Raw genomic sequence first — 27,034 nt, 5'->3', positions numbered from 1 at the left:
TTCCAATCGGCCGCTCAGAGATTGAAAAAGACAGAAGGCGCGCCGCGTGCACAGACAGTTAGTTAATGGAAACCCTGTAAATCGGTTTTAAGTGCACCCAGGACGGAGGGGGAGGGAAGTGTAGGTGGTGATGATGGGGGATGGGACTAGGGTGGGGTGGGGTCGGTCACACATTCTTGCAGTTCTGAAACTGAGAGTCGCTTCCCTCCCTCCCATTGTTCTTAATTTAGGAAAATAAATTCATTAAAGAAAATCGCAAGGATAGGGAAACCCGAGCTCCCCAGCCCGCCCCAAGCAGAAGAGTGCGCGGCTTCCCTTGGCAGGGAACCCGGCTGCGGCTGTCCCCCTCCCCGCTTCCTCCCTCTTCCCCCCTCCCTACATCCCCCCCCCCCCCCTTCCCGGCGGGGCATTGCTACTACGGGGATCGCCACCTCACGCCGAAGGAATGCTGGAAGTATGCACACGTTCCCAAAAGTAGACCTCCTTCACCGCCGGAGGAGCATACATCACCCCGTGGCAGCCGTCCACCTTCTCAGGCGTTTCGTAACCGAGTAAACTGAGAGCCGGGAACAGCCCTCTATTAAGTAGACCGCGGCGCGGAGCCTCTTCCCACTCGACCAAGGCGAGCCGTCGCAGACGCGTCCGCGCGCGGGCAGCTGCGGTCCTGGGCAGTCTCCGCCCGTCCTGCGGCGCCTGCGGCTCCCGCCGGGACACTCCAACACTTCACAACCTTGGTGGCCTTGCCGCTGCCCGCCTCCCGGCAGCCGCCAGGTGCTCCTGGAGCGCGGCGCCAATTGCCTGGGCGTGCGGAGGGTCACGCCGAGCGCAGCCTTCTACGACGCCGGGAAGCCGCTGTCGCCGCCGCTACCTCGGACACCACCGCCCCAGGTTAGTCCGGCTTCTAGCCCTTTCCCCTTATCCCGTCCCTCACAAAGATAACTAGGCAACTTTGTTTCTAGCCTGTTCCTTGCGCTGCCCTAAGTCCCTAGGGACCGCGCGCGAGAACCGTTTGGACTGGTCAGAGTGGAGCAGTGCCTGGGATTTGCCGGGTGTCCTGGGGTTCTGTGATTCATTTTATCTCTGCGGGACAAAGAGTTGTAGCTTTTCCTTCGAGTTGATGCAGGGCGGCCGTGTGTGCGTGAAGCACCCTGTTCCGCGTTTCTGCTCGTAGAGGGATTTCATCTATAGATGCTGTCGACTTCCAGGAAGGGCGGTCCAGGTTCTGGGGCCACCGGCCGCTCGCTGCCTCTTGGTCGGAGCTTTCCCGGGGTGCGGTGGTGCAGCCGCGGCGCTGGGAAGGTATTTTAGTGACGCACGGCGCGGAATTCTTTGGCGGGCCGGCTGAGTGCTCTGCAGCTCGTCGAAGCTGCGCGGGCGTGTGTGGCATCTTGAGACAGATTCCTCGTCGAGTGTTTTGGCTCCTCGGCTTTTCAAAGCATCTGCGATGATGGTGGGTTAATCCGGCTCTAGGAGACGCAGCCTTGGCCGACTTCCTCAACTTCTCGAGAAAGCTCGCCCTTCCCGACCTCTTCCCGAGTGCCTTGGTCGAGGGGTCCGCGGAACCTTCGAAGTAGTTTCCATCCCAAATCCTAGATAGTGTATAAAGATCAGAGAGCGTGGGGCGCCGGGTTCATTTATGGAGCGGAGACGCGAAGACAGGGAGCAAAAGAGGTACCCCAAATCGAGGGTCCTTAGGCACCTTCGGGTGACCCTTTCGGGGCGTTCCAGGACCCCGTTTCTGTCCCCCTCCCGCCGCAGCGTGGACTACGTAAAGTATGCAGGAGTACTGGGGAAGGATGGAGCAAGAAAGGAAAGGAGCGCTAAACTCGCCCTTGGCTAACTAATGTCAAGGTCGCAGTGGGTCAAAGAGGAGGTAGGTGACGCGCACGGATCTGGAGGAACCCCGTGGGTGAGGGGAGGTGTAATTTTCTTTTTTAACTGCACTCAGGAGTTAAAGAATTGGTCTTTTCCAGGAGGGTGGGAGGGGGGCAGTGGGTGGAAGCAGACCAGTTTCTTAAGACCTACCCCCTCCCCCTCCCCTCTCCCCGCACCCGCTCCTCCGCAGCTGACTCATTTTCATTCATGAGGGTGAAGTGAGGGAATCCTTGCGGACACGTAGGGGCGGCCGCTTTCAGACATTTATGTCTGAGAATGCTCAATGAAGCACCGACCTTTGCGTTCACGTAAATGTTTTGGCTAAAAGGAGAGAAAAATTTTTTTTTAAACATATGGACGGAATGCCTGGCGGGCTGGTAGAACTGACTGTACGTTCCGATATCCCGACGCGACGTGATTCATTCTTGCCGCTGAGTCAGGCAGCCAATAGGTGGCGCTCTCGACCCAGACAAAAGCGCTTCCACTTCTCAGGGTTTTTTTTTGTGTGTGAAGAGTTCAGGGATTTAAAAAAAAAAAGTCTGAACGCAGCTTTTTGATGGTTGGATTGTCAGTCAGCCTTTAACTCTTCGCGAGCACGACTGCCAACTGAGTTGGAAATTATTGTAGCAAAGTTAAGGCCAGCTGATGGGAACAATGGGCTAGCCTCACCTCCTGCTTTTCACTGATGGTTGAAGAGGGTTAGAAATGTCAAACAGCTGTTAATTAGGGAGAAAGAAATTGCTGGAGTCCTTGAATCTTCTGAGCAGCGCCAACATTTTAATCTTGGCCTCGTGAAAAGGAGCTCTGGGCAATTTGGCACGCCTGCTCATCAGACATTTAAAACGCAATTTACACTCAGGCCGAGGAAAGATGCCCTAATACATTGTGCCAATAATTTGGAAGGGCATGGTTGGAGCTTGTCAGTTTCTTTTCTCAAAGAGGGCTTGACCTTTGGCTCATTTTTGGATTCCCAAGCAGGACTTCGTTTTTCAAGCAGCCTTGCCCGTTGCCTTACAATAACTTATGTACTTCACAGTCAACTCTCTTTTTATGTCTTGCCTCTGGCAACTTCCCAATTCAGCTCATTGCTAGTATCTTTTGTCTGTGGATTGGACCTTAGAATATTTTAGAAGATTCCCTTCTGCCAACATAGTTAAGCACCTACTATGTGCTGGGAATCACGAAAGATGAATAAGACTCTGTGTTTAAGAAATTAATAACCTAGTTACAGAATCAGGAAAAATCAGAATAGAATGTATTCTCCTGTGGAGGATATATTCTTGTAATCTTCTGGATTAAGTGGACAGTTAAATGAAAATATTAATTATTATTGGGAATTTTTATTAATAATCTCTTGGGAAAACAGATGAGAGTGTTTTGTCTCTTCTATTGCCTGTTTTTAAAAATTATATATCTTAGAATTGTTATCTCCTCATTTTGGGTAAAGGATTTATCAGATGTGAAGAGAACACAGCTAGCAGTAGGGTCAGGTTTCAGTTGGGCCTTACATATTTCTGTATAATCCATTTCAGACCTTAAAGAGCTGCATATTGGTAGGAAGAACAAAATGAAGAAAAAGAGAGAGTAAAAGAGGTTTATTATACTTTTCCAAATTACCTTGAGACCACTAAAGTACAGTTACCTAAAGAGTTCAGCAGCTAGGAAAAAGCTGCAGGCCAAATAAAATCCCCAGCTGGAAGAGACATTTAGTTGAGTCAGGGATAAAATGACCTCTGAATTAGCCATCACCAAGGCAGGATGAAGTCATGTGGGGCCTGGTAAGGCCGTCACCCGGGGATGCTAAGCAGGACCAACCTCCAGGAAAACAGGACCCTCTTTAAACTTGAAATCCCTCTTAGTGCCATGATTAAACTGCAGTAGATGAACTTGACTTACACTGCTCCACAATAGGCCCATTATATTCGAGGCTGGGCCCTGCGGTTATTAAGGCAGATCTGGTCGGGTCCTGGCCCAGGTCCAGGCTCCAGTTCTAACCTGGTTCCGGGCCTGCCCGGACCCGGTTCTGATACGGTCACTGTTTCCTCCCGCAGATCCCTTCATGCGGCTGTGAGCTCGGAGGCCGAGCATGCGGACCAGGCTTCCCCCAGCGCTTGCCGCCCTGGGCGCGGCCCTGCTGCTGTCTTCCATTGAGGCAGAAGGTAAAATGCTCTTCCTCCCCCTTCTGTCAGTGACAATGCAGAATTCTAGAAAGGAAAAAAACAAATCAATCTTGCCACTATTGCTTGCTCTGTTTTTTTCTGTACTTCGTGTTTTCTCCGGGGTTTCTCTCCTCTAAGAGAAACGCCCCCTTCTCCTGAGGTCTGTCCATTTTCTGGCTCTCAGGTCCAGCTCTTTCGTATTCTGTTTAATCCATTCCGTACAGTGCTGTGTGGTCTCCTTGCGCTTGTCCCTGCGGTGTGCTGTCCACACTGCCACCTACAGTGCTGCCTTCCGAGAGGACCGGCCGTCCGGGAGGGGGCGACAGCTGCACCCAGCTCTACGAACAGGATGACTCCTGGTGGTACCCAGGAACCCCGGAGCGCGGGCACGCTTACTCGCGTGGCTGTTTACCACCTGGCTCCGGGCTGCGACCTCGGTGACAGCATGAAATAAAAGACTCCAACAGTGCCGGCTCTGCGTCTCTGTGTGTTTTGTGGGGAGCGCAGTCGTTAGGCTGACGGTGCAGGCAAAGTGAGGTGGCAGCCACACATCGCCTAGGGGATGGGTGGCAAGCCGAGATCCGGACCCAGGATGTGTTGGCGTGGCCCAGGGTGACTGCTGTCCCTGTTTGGTTTTCGGGAGGAACGTGGCTCAGGCCCAGCCCCGCGCAGTTAGCTTGGATCTGTGCCAAGGTTTCCAACCCAGGAAGCAAGTGGGAGCCAGAGGAGCCCAGCTTCGGTCCCTCCCTTCTTCCCTCTAGCATCAGACCTGAGCAGAGTCTGTCAGGGAATGGGAGATGGGTGTCGTGGCCCCAAGGTCTGTCACAACAGCTCCGTGTGGCCCTGCTTTGTGGAAAATGAAGGACCTTTGCTTATTTCAACCTCAGTTTACTCTTTTTTGTTGTGTGCCCTTGATGCCCTCATTTCTCAGTATTTATTGAAAAAGTTACTTCTCTATATTAACCCAATGAGAGCTTCTGTGTTCCCTCAAGTATGATTCAAGACCTGACAAACTAGAGTTATTGCTCTGCAAGATAAATCGGGTAATACCATAACAGACATTTTTTTTTTTTCAATTAAAAAATGCCCCCTGATGGGGTTAAGGGAGAAAAGACATGCATGGGGTAGCTGTGGGGTTTGAGAGGGGGTTGTGCTTTTTTAGAGGCTGTGGGAAAGTAGAGCTGTTTCTTGACAACACTGATATTTTCAATAACTTTCTATTGTGTTTGGTTTTCGACTTCAGGACTGCAGGTATAAAAAAATTAAGATTAAAGAAAACAAAGAGGCTCCAAAATGGATGGCCTGCTTAGAAAAGTGACAGAAACTTGCTGTTTTCTTATCTAACTGATGCTGTGTCAATGTAGAGGCTTTTCAGAGTGGCTTCTGTGAAGTAATACGCAGATGAGGTTGCCTTTAATGTTCCTTTCTATGTCGTTGTTAGGAAGGAATTTTATTTGAGGAACTTCTGGAAGCCCTACTAAAGATATTTTTAGATAATTCACTCAAGTGGCCTATTTATTGCTCATTAAGAAAATAGTTATTTGAAAATCAGAAAGATTTGAGAATTTTTAGGAAAAGAATTAAGTTGGAAATGATGTAAGTGGAAAAAATCAATTCTCAATTGGATAATGGCTGGTTAGCAAAGTGCAGTTAAAAAGAACGTTTTAACATTGTGTGTCAACTGTACTCAACAACAAAAGGGAGAACATTTTACTATCTACATTACTGACGATTTCCATATTTCTCACATTTTATCTTTTCAATTTGATGCAGCTCTTTCTTTTGCTTTCTTAAGCTGTGTCTTTCTTGTCTCCCAACTCCTTAGGTCAGCATTTAGTAATTATATTTTAATGGGATTCATTTTTTGTGCCTTATTCTCTAATTTGGTACTGTCAGATAGAAATATATTATAAGCCACATATGCAAGCCACATGTGTAACTTAAAGTTTCTGGTTGTCACACTAAAATAGGAAAAAGAAACATGAGAAACTACTTCTTATAGTATATTTAACTTAATATATCCACACTATTATCACTTTAACATGTAATCAATTTAAAGATTATTAGTGAGATATTTTACAATTTTGTGCTAAGTCTTTGAAATTGGGTGTGTATTTTACACTTGCAGCGCATTTCATTTTGAACTGGGCATATTTCAAGTGCTTGATAGCCACACGTGGCTGGACGCATACAGCTCCTGTGTTGGACAGCACAGCTTGGTGCTAACTACCAACTAAGTGGTCCCATCGAGCCTGTGAAGAGCTAACAGAATTTGTGGCCAAGACCCTTCTGGGAATGATGGCTGGAAAGAGAATTTCTTGGAAATATTGGGGCACGTTTCAAAATTTCAACTGACCTCCCCGTTTCCTGCTTTGTCATTTTGATCTTAGTTATGAAATGCCCATAATTGCTTTTCTTTCCCTTTTACAACTCATACTTGAACTGTCGTAGTCATACTATTTTTCAACCAATTTCTACTTACTTAATTTTTTATACGTTGAGAACAGTGCTCTTTTTCATATTAATTTAAAAGTTTTGGCACATACTTTTTGCATCTCCTTTTTTTTTTTTTTTATAGTGGCCAGTGTTCTGTATGACCTATAATGTATGAATCATTTTTGGTTCATGTAGCATATGGTATATTAATTGCCATTTAGAAAATTTAACATTTCACATTTAAAGGTTAGTGAGAATTAGACACCTTTCTCATTAATCTAGAATTCAAGATGAACACATCTTGTGAAAAACAGTGTTTTAATTTTAGTAAGTTTGATTTATATTTATAATTTATGAGGAGTACCTGGATATTATCAATTCAGCAGTGAGTTGAGGCCATAAGCTTTAACTGTCTTGTGTCTAGGTTAAGACGCTAATTGAGATATATATATATATATATATATATATATATATATATATATATATAATTGTATGTCTATGTTTATCTGATAATCCCGTGTCATAAAACAGACACTTTGGACTACAGAGGAACTTTCTAATCATCTATTCTAATTCTCTCATTTTCCAAATGAGGGAGATAGGCTGAGTAGCTCAGTCAACTAATGTGGTTACTTCGGGATAAGGTATAGATGAGACCCAGATTTTCTCCTGGTTTAGTGCAGGTTTGCTTACACTGTTCTCTCTTGCTTAAAAACTGGTCAACCCAGTTAAAGGAAGGAACACATTCTGTAATGTGTAAGGAATAATCCATCCCTTGTTTGAAATATTAAGTTTTCAACTGTTTATTTTTGGTATCTTATAAATGCAAATAAAATGAATATATCATGGCAAAGATCATTAAACGTATACTAGCCTTGGATGGAAGATATAAATTAATGCCAACTGCATAGAGTAAAACCACTCTTGGCATACTTCTAAAGGTTTTTGCCATTAGGGCAGTATCCTTTTCAGTGTTGTTATCACAAAGACCAGACTAAAAATCTTACTAGTTCGTCAAGATGGTATTTTAGTAGGATGTTGTCGAATTCTGCTTTATCTTTAACATATTTTATGTGTTAGCAAAACTTACTAGACTCTCTCCTCCTACCTGTCCATCTTTCCATCCATCCATTAATCTCTGTAGAGTTGGTAAACTCTTGGACATATCTTCCTTTTGGTTGCCACAGTAAAAAGTTTTTTTAAATTATATATTAAGCTAGATTCTTTAGTTTTAAACAAAGTGTGTAAAATTAGTCAAATTCAATCTATATCTGAATACCACAAATATATTATTGAGCAGGTATCAAACAATGCTTTTTATAGATTGAAAAATGTAGAGGTATATATGTTAATAAGCACCTGTGTACAAATATTGCTTTCTAAAGTTAGTCGTTCTCTCAAATATTTCCTAATCTTTACATTCAACCCAGTATTGTAGAGAGTTGTGTGCTCTGGAGTCAGACTATGGGATCAAAGGTTTGCTGCTTTTTAGTTGTGTTCACCTCTCTAAATTTCACTGACTCATCTGTGAAACAGGGGTAACAGGGCACTTATGCTGGATTGTTATCAGGAGAAAAAAGAGACAATGTATAAAGTGACTTGTACTCTACCTATTGCATAGCAGACACTCAGAGAATGCTAGCTATTATTATCATTCCTAAAAAGTCCTAAATCCTGCCAATTCATGAAACCAGAATATCACCAGGATGCGGTTTGCATAGCACAGCTTATTGATAACAGAAAACATTATTCATAAATGGGAAATTACACTACTAGAGTCATGGATACCTAAAATTTTAGTCTTTTCATTATCAGTGTTCAGGTTTTTTGAATATATATCTGATTGCTATATTATTTATTTATAATTTAAGTTCTATTTCTCTTGGTTCAGATTCTCATTGTATGCAACTATGACTCTTTGTCATCATAATCCCTATGTAGGTAGCTCATATCTGAAATATTCCAGCATCTGGAACATTCCATTGTTTTAGGGAACATAGACACTGCTTGTGACAATGCAATGACAGTTGTGAATTATTTTTGTACAAAATAAAAGATTTTCAAAATTAATGAAAATACATTTTGCATTGATTCAAGTTGACGTGGGTCCATACTCACATCTGCTTTATTATCTTTTTTTGCAAAACAAACAAACAAACAAACAAAAACGTATAAATGGACTGGCAAGGCTGAAAGGTTTCATGTGTGATAAAAGTGGCAGGAAGAAGAGTGGAGTGGGCTCTCTGTCGTACACATGCTAGCCGGCCATTCTTTCGATTCCCAAGTACCACATCTGAGTTTCTATGAACACCTTAAAAACCTCTGAAATGTTAAAGACTTTTCCCAACAGTCAATTTTTCAGTTTTTCTGGAATCCTGGTCATTTGGAAATCAACAAGGTGGGCCGCTGCTGCCCTTCAGCAGTCTTAACCTAATGTCTGCTGCTTCAGGTCAATTTCCCTGCAAGGTTGGTGGTACTGTTTTTCCATGTACTGATTTTTTTTTAAAAGCATGCTCAGGCCAGTTGCGTCTGCCTTTGCATTAAATTTGTCCTGAGCCATTGCTACTGGAACAATATTTTATAATGATATTCTTAATACCTCTTGTTGTATTAACATTTGTTGCATGCTTGTTATACTAAGCGATGACTACAGCTAAACCTTGCAGTATGATTACAGACAGCAGAATGTTGAATAATTAAACCGTGCATGTAGATTAATAGTCTAATCTCACTGCCTGTGTATGGATAGTAAGAAAATAACATTTATTCCATTGCTAGAGTATCCAATAAAAATAAAAAGCCATCACCTACAGTTGGAAGCAGCAGTTCATTAAAGCAAATGTTTGCTTATTTTGTTTTATTTCCATTAAAATGTGCTTTTAATATTACATAAATCCCTAACCCCAGTTAAATTCTATGACTCATGTCTCAAAGCTACTACTGTATTTCAATTGACCTCTATGAAAACCTAAAAGGAGATTGTAATCCTTCAAAACAGATGCAAAAATTCTGACTCACAAGGAATACTTTCAGACTTAAACACTTTAAGAAGAGTATGGCTGAAAGTCATCTTACTTTGTTGACCTCCCTCAAGAGTAGTAATTTATAACGCATTGACCATGCACTGACAGTGAGTCAGTACAATGCTGCATGATGAGGCATGAACATGGCAGAGAGAATATCATTATAAAATATTTCTGAAACGTCTTTGTGTAATGACTATTGTACATGGAGGCTTTCGTTTATTGTGGGAAACTAAAAGCAAGTCAACATTTCATTGACACATGCATGAAGCTATATAGTTCTGTATGTAAACTATTTCTTTCTGTACTTTTCAATTATTCCTGTCATTGACTTCTCCAAGTTTTTATGCACAGTCATGTCTTCAGATTGCTGATCCTTCTTCACTGTTTTCTTTAAGTTCTATAAATAAATGTCCATAAGTATACATTGATGTTGTCTTTTCATGATTAACCATTGTTTTGTAAAGGACCATACTGGCATTTTAACCTAAAATGCCACTTCTAGTATGGAGTATACCTGCTGCAAAGGAAAATAACAGTGTTGGTTTACACCTTGCAAACATACAGCGTAGTGGTGTAAACAGGCAGAATATTAGTTTTATAGACATCTGTATATTACTTTTTGTACATTTAGACATTATTAACATCCCTATTACTACTTTTGATTATTTGTCTATGAGAACATGAATATACATTTAAATGTATATTTCCTTGTGCAACATAACAGTGCTAAATTTCCCATGATCTCTCCCTTTCATTAAAATACATATTTCATCTCTGCACAGATTGAGATTTATCAACAAAAATTAATAACAAAACAATGATGCAGAGAATGGACAAAAAACATCATTGATTCTTTTCCACATTATGGAAAAAAAGTACTATGTCAATGTTCTAAATTAACTTCTATGGTTACAAGCAGGTTGTGATTTGGCATGCTTATTCAAAATGCACTCAGCATGTATTAGATTCCTTTAATTGTTATGTGAATTGTTTGCATATGTGGTTATTATATGTGATTTCATTGTACTTGTATGTACTTGTATCCAGATATGTTTCTATTTTGCTTGATTTTGCTGGCCATTCTTGGATGACCTAGCAACTCAAGAATCAAAAGTGTTTTGTGCTGTCTTCTGTAATATGTATACTCTCTGATGTTTTGTCATATCTTGTCAGCTTTTAATTTTATTCTTATCCAACAAGATATCTTCTATATTTGTTGGAAACAAATTTATGCAAAGACAATTTTAGTAAGCTTTGCTCGACACAATTCTTTATTGATTAAGTTGACCATTTTGTGACATTGGAAAATGTAATTGATATCAACTCTCTCTTTTGCAGTTGACCCACCTTCAGACTTGAATTTTAAAATAAAAGATGAAAATACTGTTCATATGTCATGGGCAAAACCAGCTGATCCAATTGTGGGTTACAGAATAACAGTGGACTCTACAACAGGTAAGTTTTGAAATGTTGGGGTTTTAAAAAGAGACATTAAAGGTGATATAATCCAGTCTTCTCTCCTCCTTCCATTTCATTATAAGAAAGCTGAAATTTAGAGAACCTTAAGGATTTAGCTAATGTCACCAGATATTTAGTGGACTCAGGTCTCCAAATTTCCAGCTTAGTACCCACTGTTATATTTTTGTAGTGTTGAGCTTTATTATATGGTTTGCTGTGCTAAGCTGTTATTAAAAGAGTTACTTTTTTTTTTTTTACCTGACCAGAACATTGCTGCTAATCTTTGATTTTATAAAGTAGAATTCTCATTTCTTGATATTTTTCTTGAATTAGTATTTTTAACATTTAAATTATCAAGTGATGAAGTGAGTTCTTATGCCTTACCCAGTGTCTTATACATTTCAGTACACAGGAAACATTCTTCTAGAATAATGTTGAGCTACCATGATGGAAGATAAGAATTTACTTTGGCTAGGTGGATTCCGTAGATCCTAGACTCAGAGTCTTTAAACAACAAACAAAAAATCTTGTTTGGGTTGTTGTCAAGAGTTATCTTTAGTGTTCATGATGTTGCCCAACTGTGGAGAACTAGTCTCTATTGATTAACTTTTAGTTTTAACATGGCACGGAAAAATAACCATTGCCATTTGCACTGGCCGTGGTGGGAAGAAGTCTTGTCTGGCTGACAGTAGAGATGAATGATGTTGATATAATTTAAGTTTTCTGAAACTACTAGTGATTTTAAATGCTAATTTATCAAGGAATTGGAATTTTTTTTTAAATATGATGTGAGAACTTAAGGGGTCAAGAATTTACTTTTTCCATTTTGAATCTTTCTCCCCAAATATACTTGCAGTTAACTAATTCACTCATTCCATGGCAAAAAGTCCATTGAAAAACAGTCCTATCAGTTTCCATATGTTGGAAATTACTGACTCCTGTACTCCCCAAACTGGCACTGAGACCACCGAACCCAACAGAGCCCTGCTGGCTTGTCCTGTGGGGGCCCTGGTTGGTTCTGCACGTTCCACACAAAAACCAGGAATGTTTCTAAGGGTTCTATTTTACCTGTTACCTTTATTGATTATTTATCTTTTGATGAAAATTTAATATAATAAAAAATCCTACCAGGCACTTAATGCCTAGGAACCATCGTTCCTGATTGAATAAAGAATGAACATAATCGGGGCGCCTGGGTGGCTCAGTCGGTTAAGCGTCCAACTTCGGCTCAGGTCATGATCTTGTTGTCCGTGAGTTCGAGCCCCGCGTAAGGCTCTGTGCTGACAGCCCAGAGCCTCGAGCCTGTTTCAGATTCTGTGTCTCCCTCTCTCTCTGACCCTCCCCCGTTCATGCTGTCTCTTCCTGTCTCAAAAATAAATAAATATTAAAAAAAAAAAGAATGAACATAATCTATATACGACTGTATATCCAGTACACTGTATTTTGAAATGTTTGATACCTGGTTAAGTCAATTCAGAAGACTATGGTTACCCATTAATGTATGCACCCATTTGAGTCCGGAGAATGCATTGCTTCCACACAGACTGCTTCCTACTACAGTTTAATTTTAACCTATAATGTCTTTGAGTTGATTTTCATCCCCTACTTGTCTTTCTTCATTCTCCTCCAACACATAATTTAAAATTAAAATTAATTTTTTTGTCTCATTTATGAAATAATTTTGTTATCTGCCATTAGCCCTAAAAAACAATGGGGGGTTTTGGTTTGATATTCTGGTATATCTTTATTCCAGAGGAATCCTTGAGTCCTCAAACAAATATTGAATATGATTATAATAAGTAGGGTCAATGCCAGCCCATTTATTACATTTCAAAGTTCTGGTTTTAGAAGACAGAAGAAGATGATGTGTGGGTGTTCTGAAAAAAAATGCATATATATTTAATTTTTTAGATTTTGAGTGTATCTGGGAATTATATTATATTGTGTCATGTTATATGTGAAAGATATTTTATTGCATTCATATTTTCCTTTCTATATTTCCAGATGGGCCTAGTAAAGAATTTACCCTTTCAGCTAGTACCACTGAAACTTTATTAAAAGACCTTATACCTGAAATAGAGTATGTGGTGACAATCACTTCATATAATGAAGTAGAAGAGAGTGTACCAGTTATAGGACAATTAACAAGTAAGCACACATACAAAGTACTTCTATCCTTTTTTATTATGCAGAAGATTTCTCCAACCTTCAGATTTAATCTGTTATGCAGAGTTACTTTGTATCAGTATTAGCTGTTCTTTCTATGATCGTAGTCATTAGTGGATGTTAATAATTCATTCCTGGTTTATAACCCTGGTCTCTGGAAGCAGCAGGAGTGTTATGAATGAAAACTATTAAAAACATTAAACTTTGCCAGGCAACAATGTTAATGTCTTTTTGAAGTACATCTAAAATCTCACTAAAAATAGTTTATTTGCAAGGCATTGCTTATTTGGCAGTATTCTTTGAGCAGTTGGGCATGGACCGTACATTTGAGAGACAGCGGTGTAGGGGCGTGTGGGTGGCTCAGTCGGCTGCGTGTCCCGCTCTTGATTTCTGCTCAGGTCATGATCTCTCTCAGTTGATGAGATTGAACCCTCTCTCGGGCTCTGTGCTGACAGTGTGGAGTCAGCTTGGGATTCTCTCTCTCTCTCTGCCCCTCCTCCACTATCTCTTTTTCTCAAAAATAAATAAATAAACATTGAAAGACAGTGGTAGAAAACAACATATTTATTTTTTTAAGGAACTATTTGTAAGGGTTCATTTCTTTTTGTAATAATCAGGTTTTGATTCAGTTCAAACAGGTGGCCCAACAAAGCCAGGGGAGAAGAAACCTGGAAAACCAGAGATACAAAGTAAGTATTTCCTTAATGTTTTTGCTTGGATTTATAGAAGTCATGATGTAATATAAAGGAGATGTTCCAAATTATATACATAGTTTGATTTTATTCCTGTGCTAATTTCTATTGGTGTTATCTAGAACAAATACAGGCAACATAATAGTAATATATGACTAAATAGTTATATTACCTTACATTCTGGGTTTCTAGTCAATTTTTCATTCTAGTTACTAAATATTCATTTTACTGGGAGTGTTTTGAACTGGTGCGTGTCCACTTTTTTTTTTTTTTTTGCAGGATTTTGGCAGTAGGTGAAAAACAAAGCTCATCACTGGACTTAACTCATTTCTCAAAGAGAAACTGATTGAAATAGGGATATAGGAGAAATATAAGGCTGGAACACAAGAGAGATGCCCTCATTGTGTTTGAAGAAATTCAGTTGCCATGAAAATACACTTCTCAATCTATGTATATGTTATGCTCATCTCTAGGGCATTTAGATGACTTTAATTGATGGCAGTGTAGCTATTTCCAGTGTCTGTGCACAACATCTTGGCAACATGTGGGTCTTGACATATCTAAAGAATAATTACACATTTTCCAGAGATGATGTTGGGGAGGTGGTGTCTGGGAATCAGTGGGGTGAGAAATTGGAATGGAGTCTTAAGCAGTTTGAAACAACTTCCCAGGTCATTCTGATACATTCTTTCACTACTAGCTCTATTATTATTCCGCCCCCACAAAGAATGCAGGAGGCAAGTTAGAGAAGAAAAAGGCATGAAAAACATTGTTTACAATTTTCTTTATAATATACAATTAGGAGCCCAACCCCAAACAAAATAAGGTACACAGTGATCCTTGGTGCGTTTGTAATCAAACAAAAGGAATTTTATTTAGTCTTGCTTTTGCAGTTCCTAGCTTCCTTTGTCTTCTATTGCTTTGTCTGACTTACTGGGATGGACCTTTAAGGAGTTTCTTGGACTCCTAATTTACCACCTTATAAAAGTTGGATTTATGACCCAGGATGACAATAAAAGGATTATGAATACAAAGTCCCCTTTATCTGTAATTTTTCCCTACAAATAATTGTTTATCATTCCTTCTGATGCCTAATAATCCAAGTGAAGTTTGTAGTATGTAGTTATAATGCTAATATTTTCTCTGAGCCATCAATATTTATTCTAAATCAAAGCATTATACCAAATATTGAGTATTCAGTAGACTTAAATGGGCCCATTAAATGGTGTGCAAAAATTATTTAGGCATGCAACTTGTATTTAGCTTGCAAAATTTTCCAGGACCCTTTCCTTCTCTTCCTAGCCAAATATTTCTTTTATTATCCACCAACTGACTGCAAGGACGAAAACATCTTCAGAAAATTCACTTAGTGTTGCCTTAAAAATACAGATTTTCATGAGAATCAGTTTGTTTCCCTTCTGACCACAAAGAAAAGAAAGATAGGATGTTTAGTTATAAAAGCCAATCATTGAGTTTCAGTAATTTAAGGATGTAATGTGAATTTTTACTTTTGAATTGAAATGTGTTTTTCTACTCTTTGTTTTGTAAAAGTAGGTTTTAGGCTTCCAATTTAGATACACTGAAAATTAGGACAATAAGATATTTTGACTACCTTGCATAATATTTATGCTTGTTTTGACTTGTGTTAGACTCTGTTAACCCTCTAGACAAACCGACTGCAAACTTCAGACAGTTACATTATAAAATGCAGAAGAATTTTAAAAGTTTTTCTCTTTTCTTCAACTTAACTGCATCTGTTTGAATAGGACAGCAGTTGTTTTGTATTTATTGCTAAATACCAAGGAATGAAGACACTGCTTACACTCGTTTTGTATGTCTCCCAGATGTTTTGTGTAATTTTTACTTGGAGAAAAGAGGAAGGATATCATTTATAAAAATAGATAAGTTGATAGCATAAATACTTCCGTCACATGCTCTTGGAGAGTAGGTCATATATCTATTTATCTTTTCTTGCACGATGTCTTATATAGTAATTTAGAGCCATATAGTTTCATAAAAGCGTGTTAAATGAAAGCACTGAAAATGCTTCTGTATACGCAATTAAAACAGTTGATTCTTTTGTGCATGTCGGTTGTGGGTGAAGAACAATGTGAATTCATTCTGATCAACAAAATGATTTAAGGAGACAACAGTTTTTCAATGTTAGCTTGTAGTCTTTAACTATGAAGCAAGTTAATAATACATCAATTAAAACTATATCCAATGCATTTCAGAATGCTCTGTCAGTGCCTGGACTGATCTGGTGTTCCTCGTGGATGGCTCATGGAGTGTGGGAAGAAATAATTTTAAGTACATTTTAGACTTTATTGCTGCTCTTGTGTCCGCTTTTGACATCGGAGAAGAGAAGACAAGGGTTGGAGTTGTTCAGTACAGCTCTGATACCAGGACTGAATTTAACTTAAGTCAATACTACCAAAGGGATGAGCTTCTTGCTGCAATTAAAAGAATTCCATACAAAGGTGGCAACACAATGACAGGTATGTTTTACAAAGTTCATTATTGTTTAAAAATAAGTGGAACACCTGTTTGGGAAAGAAATTAAGCATCACACAGTTATCATAGCTTAAATAAGTTTGAAGTTAACCACATAGTTTTTGACTTTGGCAAAATTGTGTAGTAAGAAGGGAACAAATATGTTTCTTTTTCACTTCAGGGGATGCCATTGATTACTTAATTAAAAATACTTTCACGGAATCTGCTGGAGCGAGAGTTGGCTTTCCTAAAGTGGCAATTATTATTACGGATGGCAAGTCCCAGGATGAAGTGGAAATTCCAGCAAGAGAGCTTCGGAGTATTGGGGTTGAAGTTTTCTCTTTGGGTAGGTCATGTTTGGCTGATTATTTTCACTTTAGAACTACTTCAATACTGCCTGCTTAGGAAGAGGAAAGGTTGATTCCTGAAGGAAGGATGCTATTACAAGTGTTTACTGCATTTTATAGTGTAGTGCTAAGCCAGGTTATCTTTCAGTAAAAATTCTGCTTATGTATTTCTCTCCTAGAACTCCCTCAGCCTATGCATTGTGAGGTGGTATTCATATATACATATATATATTTTTGCCAGCCCTCTGTTTTTCAAAGAACGCTGGGCCACTGATTCTAATAAAGATCCTCCTTGTATTATCATTAAGTGTTTCTTTTTTTTTTAAATGTGTTTCCTATATTATGTAATACTTGCGGAATTCAGAGGGTTCCAGCTCATTCAGGACTCTGGAAGAAGAAAGTATTATCTTTACAGATGGCAGGGACAAATGATGGCATGGTTGGGATGAGAGCCCACTCTGTTTCACTAACCATTCATTTTCCTCTTTGGCTGGCCACTTTATGTGAAATTATAAAATGCCTTTGTCATTTGAACAGTTGCACATTCGTTATGAAGCAAACCAATTCTGGTTTATGACTAAATAAGGATTTAAAAATGTCTTTACTTGTGAAGGACTGAGAAAGCAAAGAACTCCCCGAATTCAGCACATTTTTCTTTTCAATATATCCTTGTCCTTTTGTTTTTAAGGCATTAAAGCTGCAGATGCAAAAGAACTCAAACAAATCGCCTCCACGCCTTCATTAAACCATGTTTTCAACGTGGCCAACTTTGATGCAATTGTGGATATTCAGAATGAGATCATCTCTCAGGTGTGCTCAGGTGTTGATGAACAGCTTGGTGAATTGGTTAGTGGAGAGGAAGGTGAGTGAATTGTTCACTGTTCCCATGTGTTAGCCTTTTCCATTATTTGATGGCATTTGTAGCTTTATAGGAATTCTAAAGGTAGACATTTTTACTCAAACATATCTTCTAGTGATTCTCCAGTTGTATACTCCATGTGTATGGTTTTTCAGTAACTCAACTTCTTGATATTATTTGTATTGGCCCCCTTCCCCCAGTGGAGCATTAAATAAAAAGATTTATATCATTATCAAGTTCTTAAAAAATCTTATTTGAACAAGTTTGACCTGCTCTTTTTGTCTAAGACCACTTTGTGCATGTTGAGTGTCTGCCCATAATTATGCTATTCAGGTACTTGCTTTCATTGTCTTACACTCTGATTTAAACATTGGCAGGCTGGGAAGACATGTATCTTAGCATTTGGCAACATCAACTAATGAGAACACTGTTAAATGTTTCATGTTAAGTGGTGAAAAAAAGGGTTTTCTATCATCATTCTCTGCATGTTTTCAAAACTTTTAAGAATATATCAAAGATCAGTCAGTTTGATCCTTCCACATCTGGAAAAAGTTCCCATTTTTATCAGTTATTGTTTCTAAATACATGGGAGAAGGAAAAGACATTTCAGAAGACATTTCATAAACATCCTTTTGGGCATTAGAAAGTCACAATTTCCATGATTGTTGTCCTCTTAGCCTGAGAATTGACAAGTGATTAAAGATAAGTTTAGAATAGCTACATCTTCAGTCATGTAAACTCTTTAATCTCCAAACCCCAAGTGTTTTGGCAATGTTCACTGGCCCCAATTCTATTTCAGAACCCCTTCTCATTACTTCATGGGCTCCAAATCTTCTTCATTTTACTGCCTAATGTCTGATTCTTTTGATCTGTGCTATTACAAAATCAATCCCCTCACCCCACTTTTCCCTGATTAGCCTCTCTTTATGTAGTCTTTTCAATACTCTATTTTTTGAAATATCTGTTATTTATTTTTGGGAGAGCAAAAGATGGGGAGGGGCAGAGAGAGGAGAACAGAGGATCTGAAGAGGCTTCTGCGCTGACAGGCTGACAGCAGTGAGCTCCATGTGGGGCTAGAACTCACACACTTTGACCTGAGCCAAAGTCTGACGCTTAACAGTCTGAGCCACCCATGCACCTCTTAAATACTCTACTTCTTACCTGTTGTACACTGTCCACACTGCACGTGTGAGGGTAGACCAAATTTCTGTCCTGCCACTGTTTGAACTCTGCTTGTATGATGCGCAGGGCTGTATTCCAGCTGTTTACACTGTTCTTCAGGGCCTCTCGCTCTTTCTGGCTTAGCCCGTGACTTCTTTTCCCTATTCTGTCTCTGCATCACTCAAAAGTTTTGGCCAAACATCCAGATGGCACATCTGTTGCTTCTCCATGCCCCCCACTACTCACTTTTTAGACATCATTTTTATACATATGTATGCATATGGAGATATGATTGCCTTTTTGAGGAGGCCACGAGTAAACTGGTGCCTGTTTTATCATCCATTTCTTGCAGGCTGAGAATAAAATAAAAATTGGAACTGTACATTCTGGGAAGTTGATTACATTGACAAATGTGAAAGTGTGAAACTTTGATGTGAAATGTCTTCAAATACTTTGTTGTCTGTTACATACATGACTGTATAAGGATAGAAATGTTTTAGATGATTGATATTTCTTTGTCGATATACATGTTGTAAAATGTGTCACTCCTGGTGGCATTATGGATAGAGTTGAACGTTTTTTCTTAGCTTGAAACAAGTGGGAATAAAATTGTCTAAGATTATAAGAACTGTCATTTAAGAACTGCTGAATCCTTTATCTTTGCATATTATAAAGTATCTTTTAAAGATTACATTTTAATCTTTATAACATCATGAAAACAGAAAAAGAATTGAGCAAGTCATTGGTTGAGCAAATATTTATTGAGTGCCCACTTTGGTACCTAAGAATAAAGATGATGAGTAAAATACCAAAATTAGAATGGAAACCTTGGTCCCGGAGAAGAATCAGGCATCAGACATCTTTTTATTGATTTCTTCCAATGACTTTCTTTCCCCCTAATTTTCTCAGTTCCCTGATTAAAAATCAGGCACTGAGTCTTTTTTGGTTTGGATGTGTACAGGTGAAAGTGAAGACTTGGGATTGGGCAACTCTTCTTGTTGCCTTCATGATTAATTTGACTTGGGAGGCTCAAATGTTCAAACCTATGGGTTGCATTGCACTGTTTGTAATCACTGTTCTACTTGTTACTTTTTAGTTATTGAACCTCCTTCAAATTTGATTGCCACGGAAGTGTCATCAAAATACATTAAACTAACTTGGAGTCCATCTCCTAGCCCAGTGACTGGCTATAAAGTCCTCCTTACACCAATGACCGTCGGAAGCCGACAGCACGCACTGAGTGTGGGGCCTCAGACCACCACACTCAGTGTTCGTGACCTTTCAGCAGACACAGAATACCAGATCAGTGTTTCTGCCATGAAGGGACTGACATCCAGTGAACCCGTTTCAATAATGGAGAAGACTCAGCCCATGAAAGTTCAAGTGGGTAAGTTCATGGGTATATCACTGAGTTTGGAATAGGTGATGGTTCATTTGACAGTATGCCTTCCTGCATCGGGTTTAGTTTTAAACAAAATATTTACAATAGTTTTCTTTAAAAAATTAAAAAAAATTTTTTTTAAATGTTTATTTATTTTTGAGAGAGACAAAGACAGAAAGCAAGTGGGTTGGGGCAGAGGTAGAAGGAGGCACAGAATTTGAAGCAGGCTCCAGTCTCTGAGCTGTCAGCACAGAGCCTGACATGGGGCTTGAACTCATGAACCATGAGATCATGACCTGGGCGGAAGTCGGATGCTCAACCGACTGAGCCACCCAGGCACCCTGCAATAATTTTCTTTTAAATAAGCGTGCATACTGAGAAAACCAGATATCTGTATTTTAATGACTGATTTGTATTTGTTGAACTTTAATGGACTTTCTTTCTTCTTACAGAATGCTCACGTGGTGTGGATATAAAAGCCGATATTGTGTTTTTGGTTGATGGTTCTTATAGCATTGGGATTGCAAACTTCGTTAAAGTTAGAGCCTTTCTGGAAGTTCTTGTAAAAAGTTTCGAGATTTCACCAAATAGGGTACAGATAAGCCTTGTCCAGTACAGCCGGGATCCTCATACTGAGTTCACTTTGAAAAAATTCAACAAAGTTGAAGATATAATCGAAGCAATAAACACCTTCCCCTACAGAGGAGGATCTACAAACACTGGGAAAGCAATGACTTATGTCAGAGAGAAAATATTTGTGCCTAGCAAGGGTTCAAGAGGCAACGTACCAAAGGTCATGATTCTTATCACTGATGGGAAATCTTCAGATGCTTTCAGAGATCCTGCTATAAAACTAAGGAATTCCGATGTGGAAATCTTTGCAGTTGGTGTGAAGGATGCTGTTCGTTCAGAATTAGAAGCTATTGCCTCTCCTCCTGCTGAGACCCACGTGTTCACAGTGGAAGATTTTGATGCTTTTCAGAGAATATCTTTTGAACTCACACAGTCTATTTGCCTTAGAATTGAGCAAGAGTTGGCAGCTATAAAGAAAAAAGGTTAGTAGACTTTGTAGAGTCAAAGTTATCTGTTCATGAACAAAGCATTTGGTTATAAAATTGAGGATATATAATTGTGGATTGTTCTTTTCATGAGCTAGAAAAAGGAATTTTGCTGCCTTATAGAAATCTTTTGAGCTTAGTTTATTTAGCTCTGAGATAGGACTTTATTTTGGGTATGGATCATGTATTTATTGATGAAAAAGCTGTTTACCATGAGTCACGAGATATTTTCAATCCTAGATCCTTAAGCATGGCTGGTTACCAGCTTTATCACACTTATTTGTCATATTCAATTCAACAACCGCTAGTTGAGTGTCTACTATGTGCTAGATGGTGAACCAAGTCTTTTGAATCAAAGGTGACTAGAACAGAGTCCTGGATGTTTGAATTCTTCTTACGCATTCCCTTTCCTGGGACACTTTTAGGCATTATTCCTCAAGCAGGAATTCCCTACCCTCTTTTCTTCATTTGTTCAAATTATGTTTTTGAACATTCAGTTAAAAGTCCCATCTCTTTCATCAAGGCTTCCTTAACTGCTCTGGTGCTGAACACTTAGTATCACTTCCGGTCATTTGGCGTTCATAGGTACTGCTCTGTTTTGTTAATAACGTCACACTCTCTTTCTTTCCAATTTGATTGTTCCCTGAGAACAGCAGTGTGCCTTAAATGTTGGCTTTTCCTATGACTCAGTTTAACGAATACTCTTTTGTTAGGAAAAGTCCCTTAATTATAATCTTGAAATATCTGTCTGTCACCAGAAGTTAATATCCTATTGCCGAGGATGAATGGGAAAATACTGATGGTTTATTTTAGGTTTGTTACTGTTTAACTATTCCAGTTGTGGGCAGGACCATTTCATTACTGCTTTGTGTTTAGAAACTCAATTCAAATTCAATTTTATTTATTTATTTATTTATTTTTATTTTTTATTTTTAAAGTTTAGTTATTTTGAGAGAGAGAGAGAGAGAGAGTGCACACGTGAGTGCAGGAGGGGCAGAGAGAGAGAAGGGGAGAGACAATCTTATGCAGGCTCCAAGCTGTCAGCACAGAGCCTGATGTGGGGCTTGATCCCATGAACTGTGACACCATGACCTGAGCTGAAATCAAGAATCGGTCACTTAAATGACTGAGCCACCCTGGTGCCCCCAAGTTCAATTTTAATTAGTCATTTAAACAGTGTAACTTAGTATTATGAATGGTCGAGACAAATGATCAGGATCTTCTTGTAGGGCTGTAAGTGAGAGGCCCTCTCTCAATGGTCATGTGTGGCATATTTACTCAATGTATTTGTCTCAATGACTATTCTTCCAATGAATATAAGCCCTTTCGGAAAAATAATCATTAGTTCCAATTTAGCTTTATAGATTTAAAAATTTCAAACTCTGGCCTTTTTTTTTTCTTTTCTTTTTTTTTTTAATAGCTTATGTACCTCCAAAGGATCTTAGTTTTTCTGAGGTGACTTCTTACAGTTTCAAAACGAACTGGTCTCCCGCTGGAGAAAATGTTTTTTCATACCACATCACCTACAAGGAAGCTACCGGGGATGATGAGGTCACAGTGGTGGAGCCAGCATCGAGCACCAGTGTCATTCTGAACAACTTGAAGCCAGAGACTCTGTACTTAGTCAACGTAACTGCAGAGTATGAGGATGGCTTCAGCATTCCCTTAGCCGGAGAAGAGACCACTGCGGAAGGTGAGATGGGGTTTCTGACCCTGTTTTCCAAAAACTAGCAATTTATTGTAGAACCAGGTTACAGTTCGAAATAATCATCTGCAACTATAGTTTAGAATGGTGAATGTCTTTGTAAGATTCAGCCTCTATAAAGTACAGCTATTCATACACCCTTTTAGAAAGTGGAAAAAAAATTTATGTAAAAAAACCCCTAGATTTATTTTGATGAATTTGAGGTTAAGAGATACAGAGAACTATTAATAATTATGGAATTAACTCTCAAAATATTACTTTTCCAGATTTTTCTGTCCCATGTTTCAGCAGTGTTATGTTCAAATACTTATGAATTTTGTTTGCTTTATCTATGGATGTGATGGCAAATATATTACCAAATGTTTTTTCTTTGTAAAAATTGTGGTAAAATACACATAACACAAAATTACCGTTTTAACCATTTTAAATGCACATTTCGGTGGAAGTTAGTGCACTCATATTATTATTACCACATGTGTCTCTAGAACTTTTTTTATCTTGCAAAACTGAAACTCTGTATTCATTAAAAAATGACTCTCCATTCCTCTCCCCACTGCCCCTGACAACCACCATTCTATTTTTCTGTTTCTATGAATTTGACTACTCTAGTTACCTCATAGGGGTGGAATCATACAGTATTTGACCTTTTGTGTTTGGCTTATTTCACTTAGCATAATGTCCCTAAGGTTCATTCATGTTGTAGCTTGTGTCAGAATATCCTTTCTTCTTATGGCTGAAAGAAATTCCATTGTATGTATATACCACTTTTTGACTGTCCACTCACCCATGGGTTGCTTCCACCTTTTAGCTATTGTAAATAATGCTGCTAAGAACATGGGTGTACACATTTTACCAAATGTTTCAAGCAGTGTTTGTTTAGGTATATCCTCTTCACTGGATAGAGTTGAGTACTTTCTGATACATTTCACTACATTGGATATTCAAAGGGTACCAAGGAACCTGGCCATGAGAAGACTAAGACTAGGCAATTACTCTTTAAGATAAATATCGCAAATATTAAAAGATATGTCAGTTGTTCTCTATTTTTACTAGGGATGAGCAAAAAAGCATAAACAGATACATGAGGAAATTAAGATGGTTACAAAGAAGTATTTGCTAACAGGAAAGGCACATGTTGGTGTACCTTGCTGATAAAAGCTAGAGAATCTTTTTTCTCTGAAGGATTTTTCAAATAAGATTGATGTTTTCTTTCTGTGCATGGTTTAGGGAAATTTCTATATGAAATCCAGCAAATAAAATAATGGCCAAAGTTTACTTCTTTTCTTATGATTTTTTGTGTTGAGTAACCCTGAAATCCATACTTAGATATTTCTGATTTTCTGATAATTTCTCTATAATGCCCATATTGTTGCTTGATGAGCCTGGCCCTTTTCCTTCAGCATTTTGGGATGGGGATGGGAATATGGATAAGAAGAAATTTAAATCCAGAGGGTATTTGAGTAGAGCCAACTACATTCATATACGCTCTAGTTTTTGCTCATTGGGCTCCAATGATACAATTTGGTAATACATTTCTAATTCTATTGTCTGTAGTGAAATCTGAAATTTAAACTTTCTTTAGTCAATAAGGAAGTTTCTGATTTCAGTACCTTCGTTAAGCTACTAATTATTGAGCTCCAACTTATGTGTCAGGTACTGTGATAATTGTTTTCCATGGATTATCTCATTTAACAACTTCAGTAAACCTACAAGTAGTCATGTTTTTTCCTTCCGGGTAATCTGAGGCTCAAAATTACACATTCAACTTCAAAACTAGTACAGTAGTTCCCCTTAATCTGTGGCTTCACTTTCCGTGGTTTCAGTTGCCCACTGTCAACCACAGTTCAGAAGCAGATGATTTTCCTTCTGGCTATTGTTAGAAGGTCAATAGTAGTCTAATGCTACATCCCAATGCCTATGTCATTCACCTCACTGCATCTCATCATGTAGGCATTTCATCATCTCACATTATCACAGGAAGGGTGAGTACAGCACAATAAGATATTTTGAGAGAGGGAGAGACCACATTCACTTAACTTTTATTATAGTATATTGTTATAATTATTCTATTTTATTATTAGTTGTTGTTAATCTCTTAATGTGCCTGATTTATAAATTAAACTTCACTATAGGTATGCTTATATAGGAAAAACATAGTGTATATAAGGTTCAGTACTATTCGTGGTTTCAAACATCCTCTGGGAAGTCTTGGAATGTCACCCTTGCAGATGAGTGGTGGGGGAAACTACTATATTCAAACTCATCAGTTTATCTGTCTCATTTGTTCTGGCTAATTTAGTCTTTTTCCTTGCCATGTAAAATGAATCATGGCTGTAACTCTGCCAACTGCCATTGCTTTTCTTAAGGGATACACTTCTTTTCTCCCTGAAGTGATCTACTGACGTATTGGCTGTTTAGGTAAACTTCTCATTACATGCGAGATAAATGCAGTCGTTTTGCACTGTGCTTTCACTCCAGTGGATTGAAAAGACAATAACCTTTAGTCCGTCTTCCCTGAACGTGTGGTCCAAATGAACAATTTTCTCCTTAAATAAATAAATAATTTAAACATGTTTACTAACTATAAAGCTGAATGATGTTCTCATTTAGGCTTAATGGAAATCTATTTAAGACTGTTAGTCTATGGACATTACACACATTGCAATTTGACCTCAAGATTTAGATCCAGGTAGCATTCATTAAGTGTCTACAGTGTGTTTGGTCCAACACATGTGTGGTCTAATTATTCTCCAAGTCAAAGGACTCTGCAGATAAAAAAAGTTAGCTGTGGGACTGGCTGGGTAAGAGTTCATTCAAGTGGGTAAATATGGTAGAACTGGGTATTAGGTATTATTTTCCTATGTTTCTGAGAAAATCTAGTTAGAGGAAAAGGGTTGGCTACTTATATTTGAAAACATGAGTTATTTTTATTTTTGAATTTTATGTCAGTATGAATTTACTATTTAATAGAGTACATATTTATGATTTTAAAAGTTTACTATTATGTACCTCTTTATTTGATTAAAAAATTAACAGTACTTACTTTCTTTCTGTATATTGAGTATTTATTGTTTCATCACCTAGCTCATATCTGGCTAAATGAATGCTGTAACCAGGATGTTTGATAAAATTCTGCTTTTGGATTTGTTTAGAGGAATGCTATAATTTATTGATCAAAAGCTAGTTTTGCATTTTTTTGTGTAAAATAAACTTTTTAAAAAAATATTTCAGTAAAAGGAGCACCTCGAAACCTCAAGGTGACAGACGAAACTACAGACAGCTTCAAAATTACCTGGACTCAAGCTCCAGGGAGAGTGTTAAGGTACCGAATTATATATAAACCAGTTGCTGGCGGAGAGAGCAAAGAAGTGACCACCCCTGCCAATCAGAGGAGGATAACACTCGAGAACCTGACTCCAGACACAAAATATGAAGTATCTGTAATTCCGGAATATTTCTCAGGACCTGGGTCTCCGCTGACTGGAAATGCAGCCACTGAAGAAGGTAGAGGAAATATGCCAACTGCGTGGTAACAACCAAACTCTTGACTGCAGGGGAAGCTGTAGGCAACTATCAGGACACTACAGGATACTACTTTATCTCGATTATCTGAGTATTTTAGACTGTAGTCCTTTTAGACTGGAGTTACCCAAATTTTTGACTGACTTATGACAGCATTTATTTGTGTCGTAGAACTCAAATACTATTTATGATCTACATATTCTTTTAAAAATAGCATGATTACATATTCTGATATAAATTGAAGGATGACTAGGGATTGAAAATCAAACCGCTCTGCACCATTGAAACAGATTATATATTACTTCTTCAGGAAGATTTTAAAATAATAACCTGTTTTTTACCTAAATGGTTAGGCCCCCAGGATAGATTCTGGTATTTGCTGCAAATTATTAATGTTAAATATTTGTTTTACTGAGAAAAATTAAGGCATTCATAATTTTCATTTTATTCATTTATTCATTTCATTTATTTCATTTTATTCTTTAAAATTTAAAATGATAGCAATAACAACATATTCGCAACAATGAACAGTTGTTGAGGACTTGTTTGTGTCAGGTTCTGTGCAAAGAGCTTTTCATATATTTTCTTATTTGATCCATGCATAGAGTCAATGGAATTGTTAGTATTATTATCCCTTTTTATAAGGAAGTCAAGGCTGAGGATACTAAATAATAGCTCAGAGTCATGTTGCCGATA

At 38.6% G+C, this 27,034-nt stretch overlaps 1 protein-coding gene across 5 annotated transcripts in view; it reads left to right on the top strand.

Moving 5' to 3' along the window:
- Positions 1-773: 773 nt before the first annotated feature.
- Positions 774-27,034, top strand: part of COL12A1 (collagen type XII alpha 1 chain) — a 115,792-nt gene continuing 89,531 nt past the window's right edge. For 3 of the 5 annotated variants that reach the window (XM_060615970.3, XM_060615968.3, XM_060615972.3), the window contains exons 1-12: positions 774-888; positions 3,927-4,034; positions 10,835-10,951; positions 12,959-13,102; positions 13,750-13,809; positions 16,047-16,310; positions 16,487-16,651; positions 17,341-17,514; positions 19,769-20,059; positions 20,506-21,108; positions 22,532-22,804; positions 26,048-26,320. In XM_060615970.3, coding sequence (XP_060471953.3) covers positions 3,962-4,034; positions 10,835-10,951; positions 12,959-13,102; positions 13,750-13,809; positions 16,047-16,310; positions 16,487-16,651; positions 17,341-17,514; positions 19,769-20,059; positions 20,506-21,108; positions 22,532-22,804; positions 26,048-26,320 — 2,437 coding nt within the window. In that variant the 5' untranslated portion in view covers positions 774-888; positions 3,927-3,961. Of the gene's footprint in view, positions 889-1,766; positions 1,874-3,926; positions 4,035-10,834; positions 10,952-12,958; positions 13,103-13,749; positions 13,810-16,046; positions 16,311-16,486; positions 16,652-17,340; positions 17,515-19,768; positions 20,060-20,505; positions 21,109-22,531; positions 22,805-26,047; positions 26,321-27,034 lie in introns of those variants that run through there. The other 2 variants (XM_060615969.3, XM_060615973.3) reach the window with 2 other exon arrangements.

This window comes from Panthera onca, chromosome B2, assembly GCF_046562875.1.
Source record: "Panthera onca isolate mPanOnc1 chromosome B2, mPanOnc1 haplotype 2, whole genome shotgun sequence".
In the NCBI taxonomy this organism is placed as follows: Eukaryota; Metazoa; Chordata; class Mammalia; order Carnivora; family Felidae; genus Panthera; species Panthera onca.
This window is presented reverse-complemented; position numbering and strand designations above follow the sequence as displayed.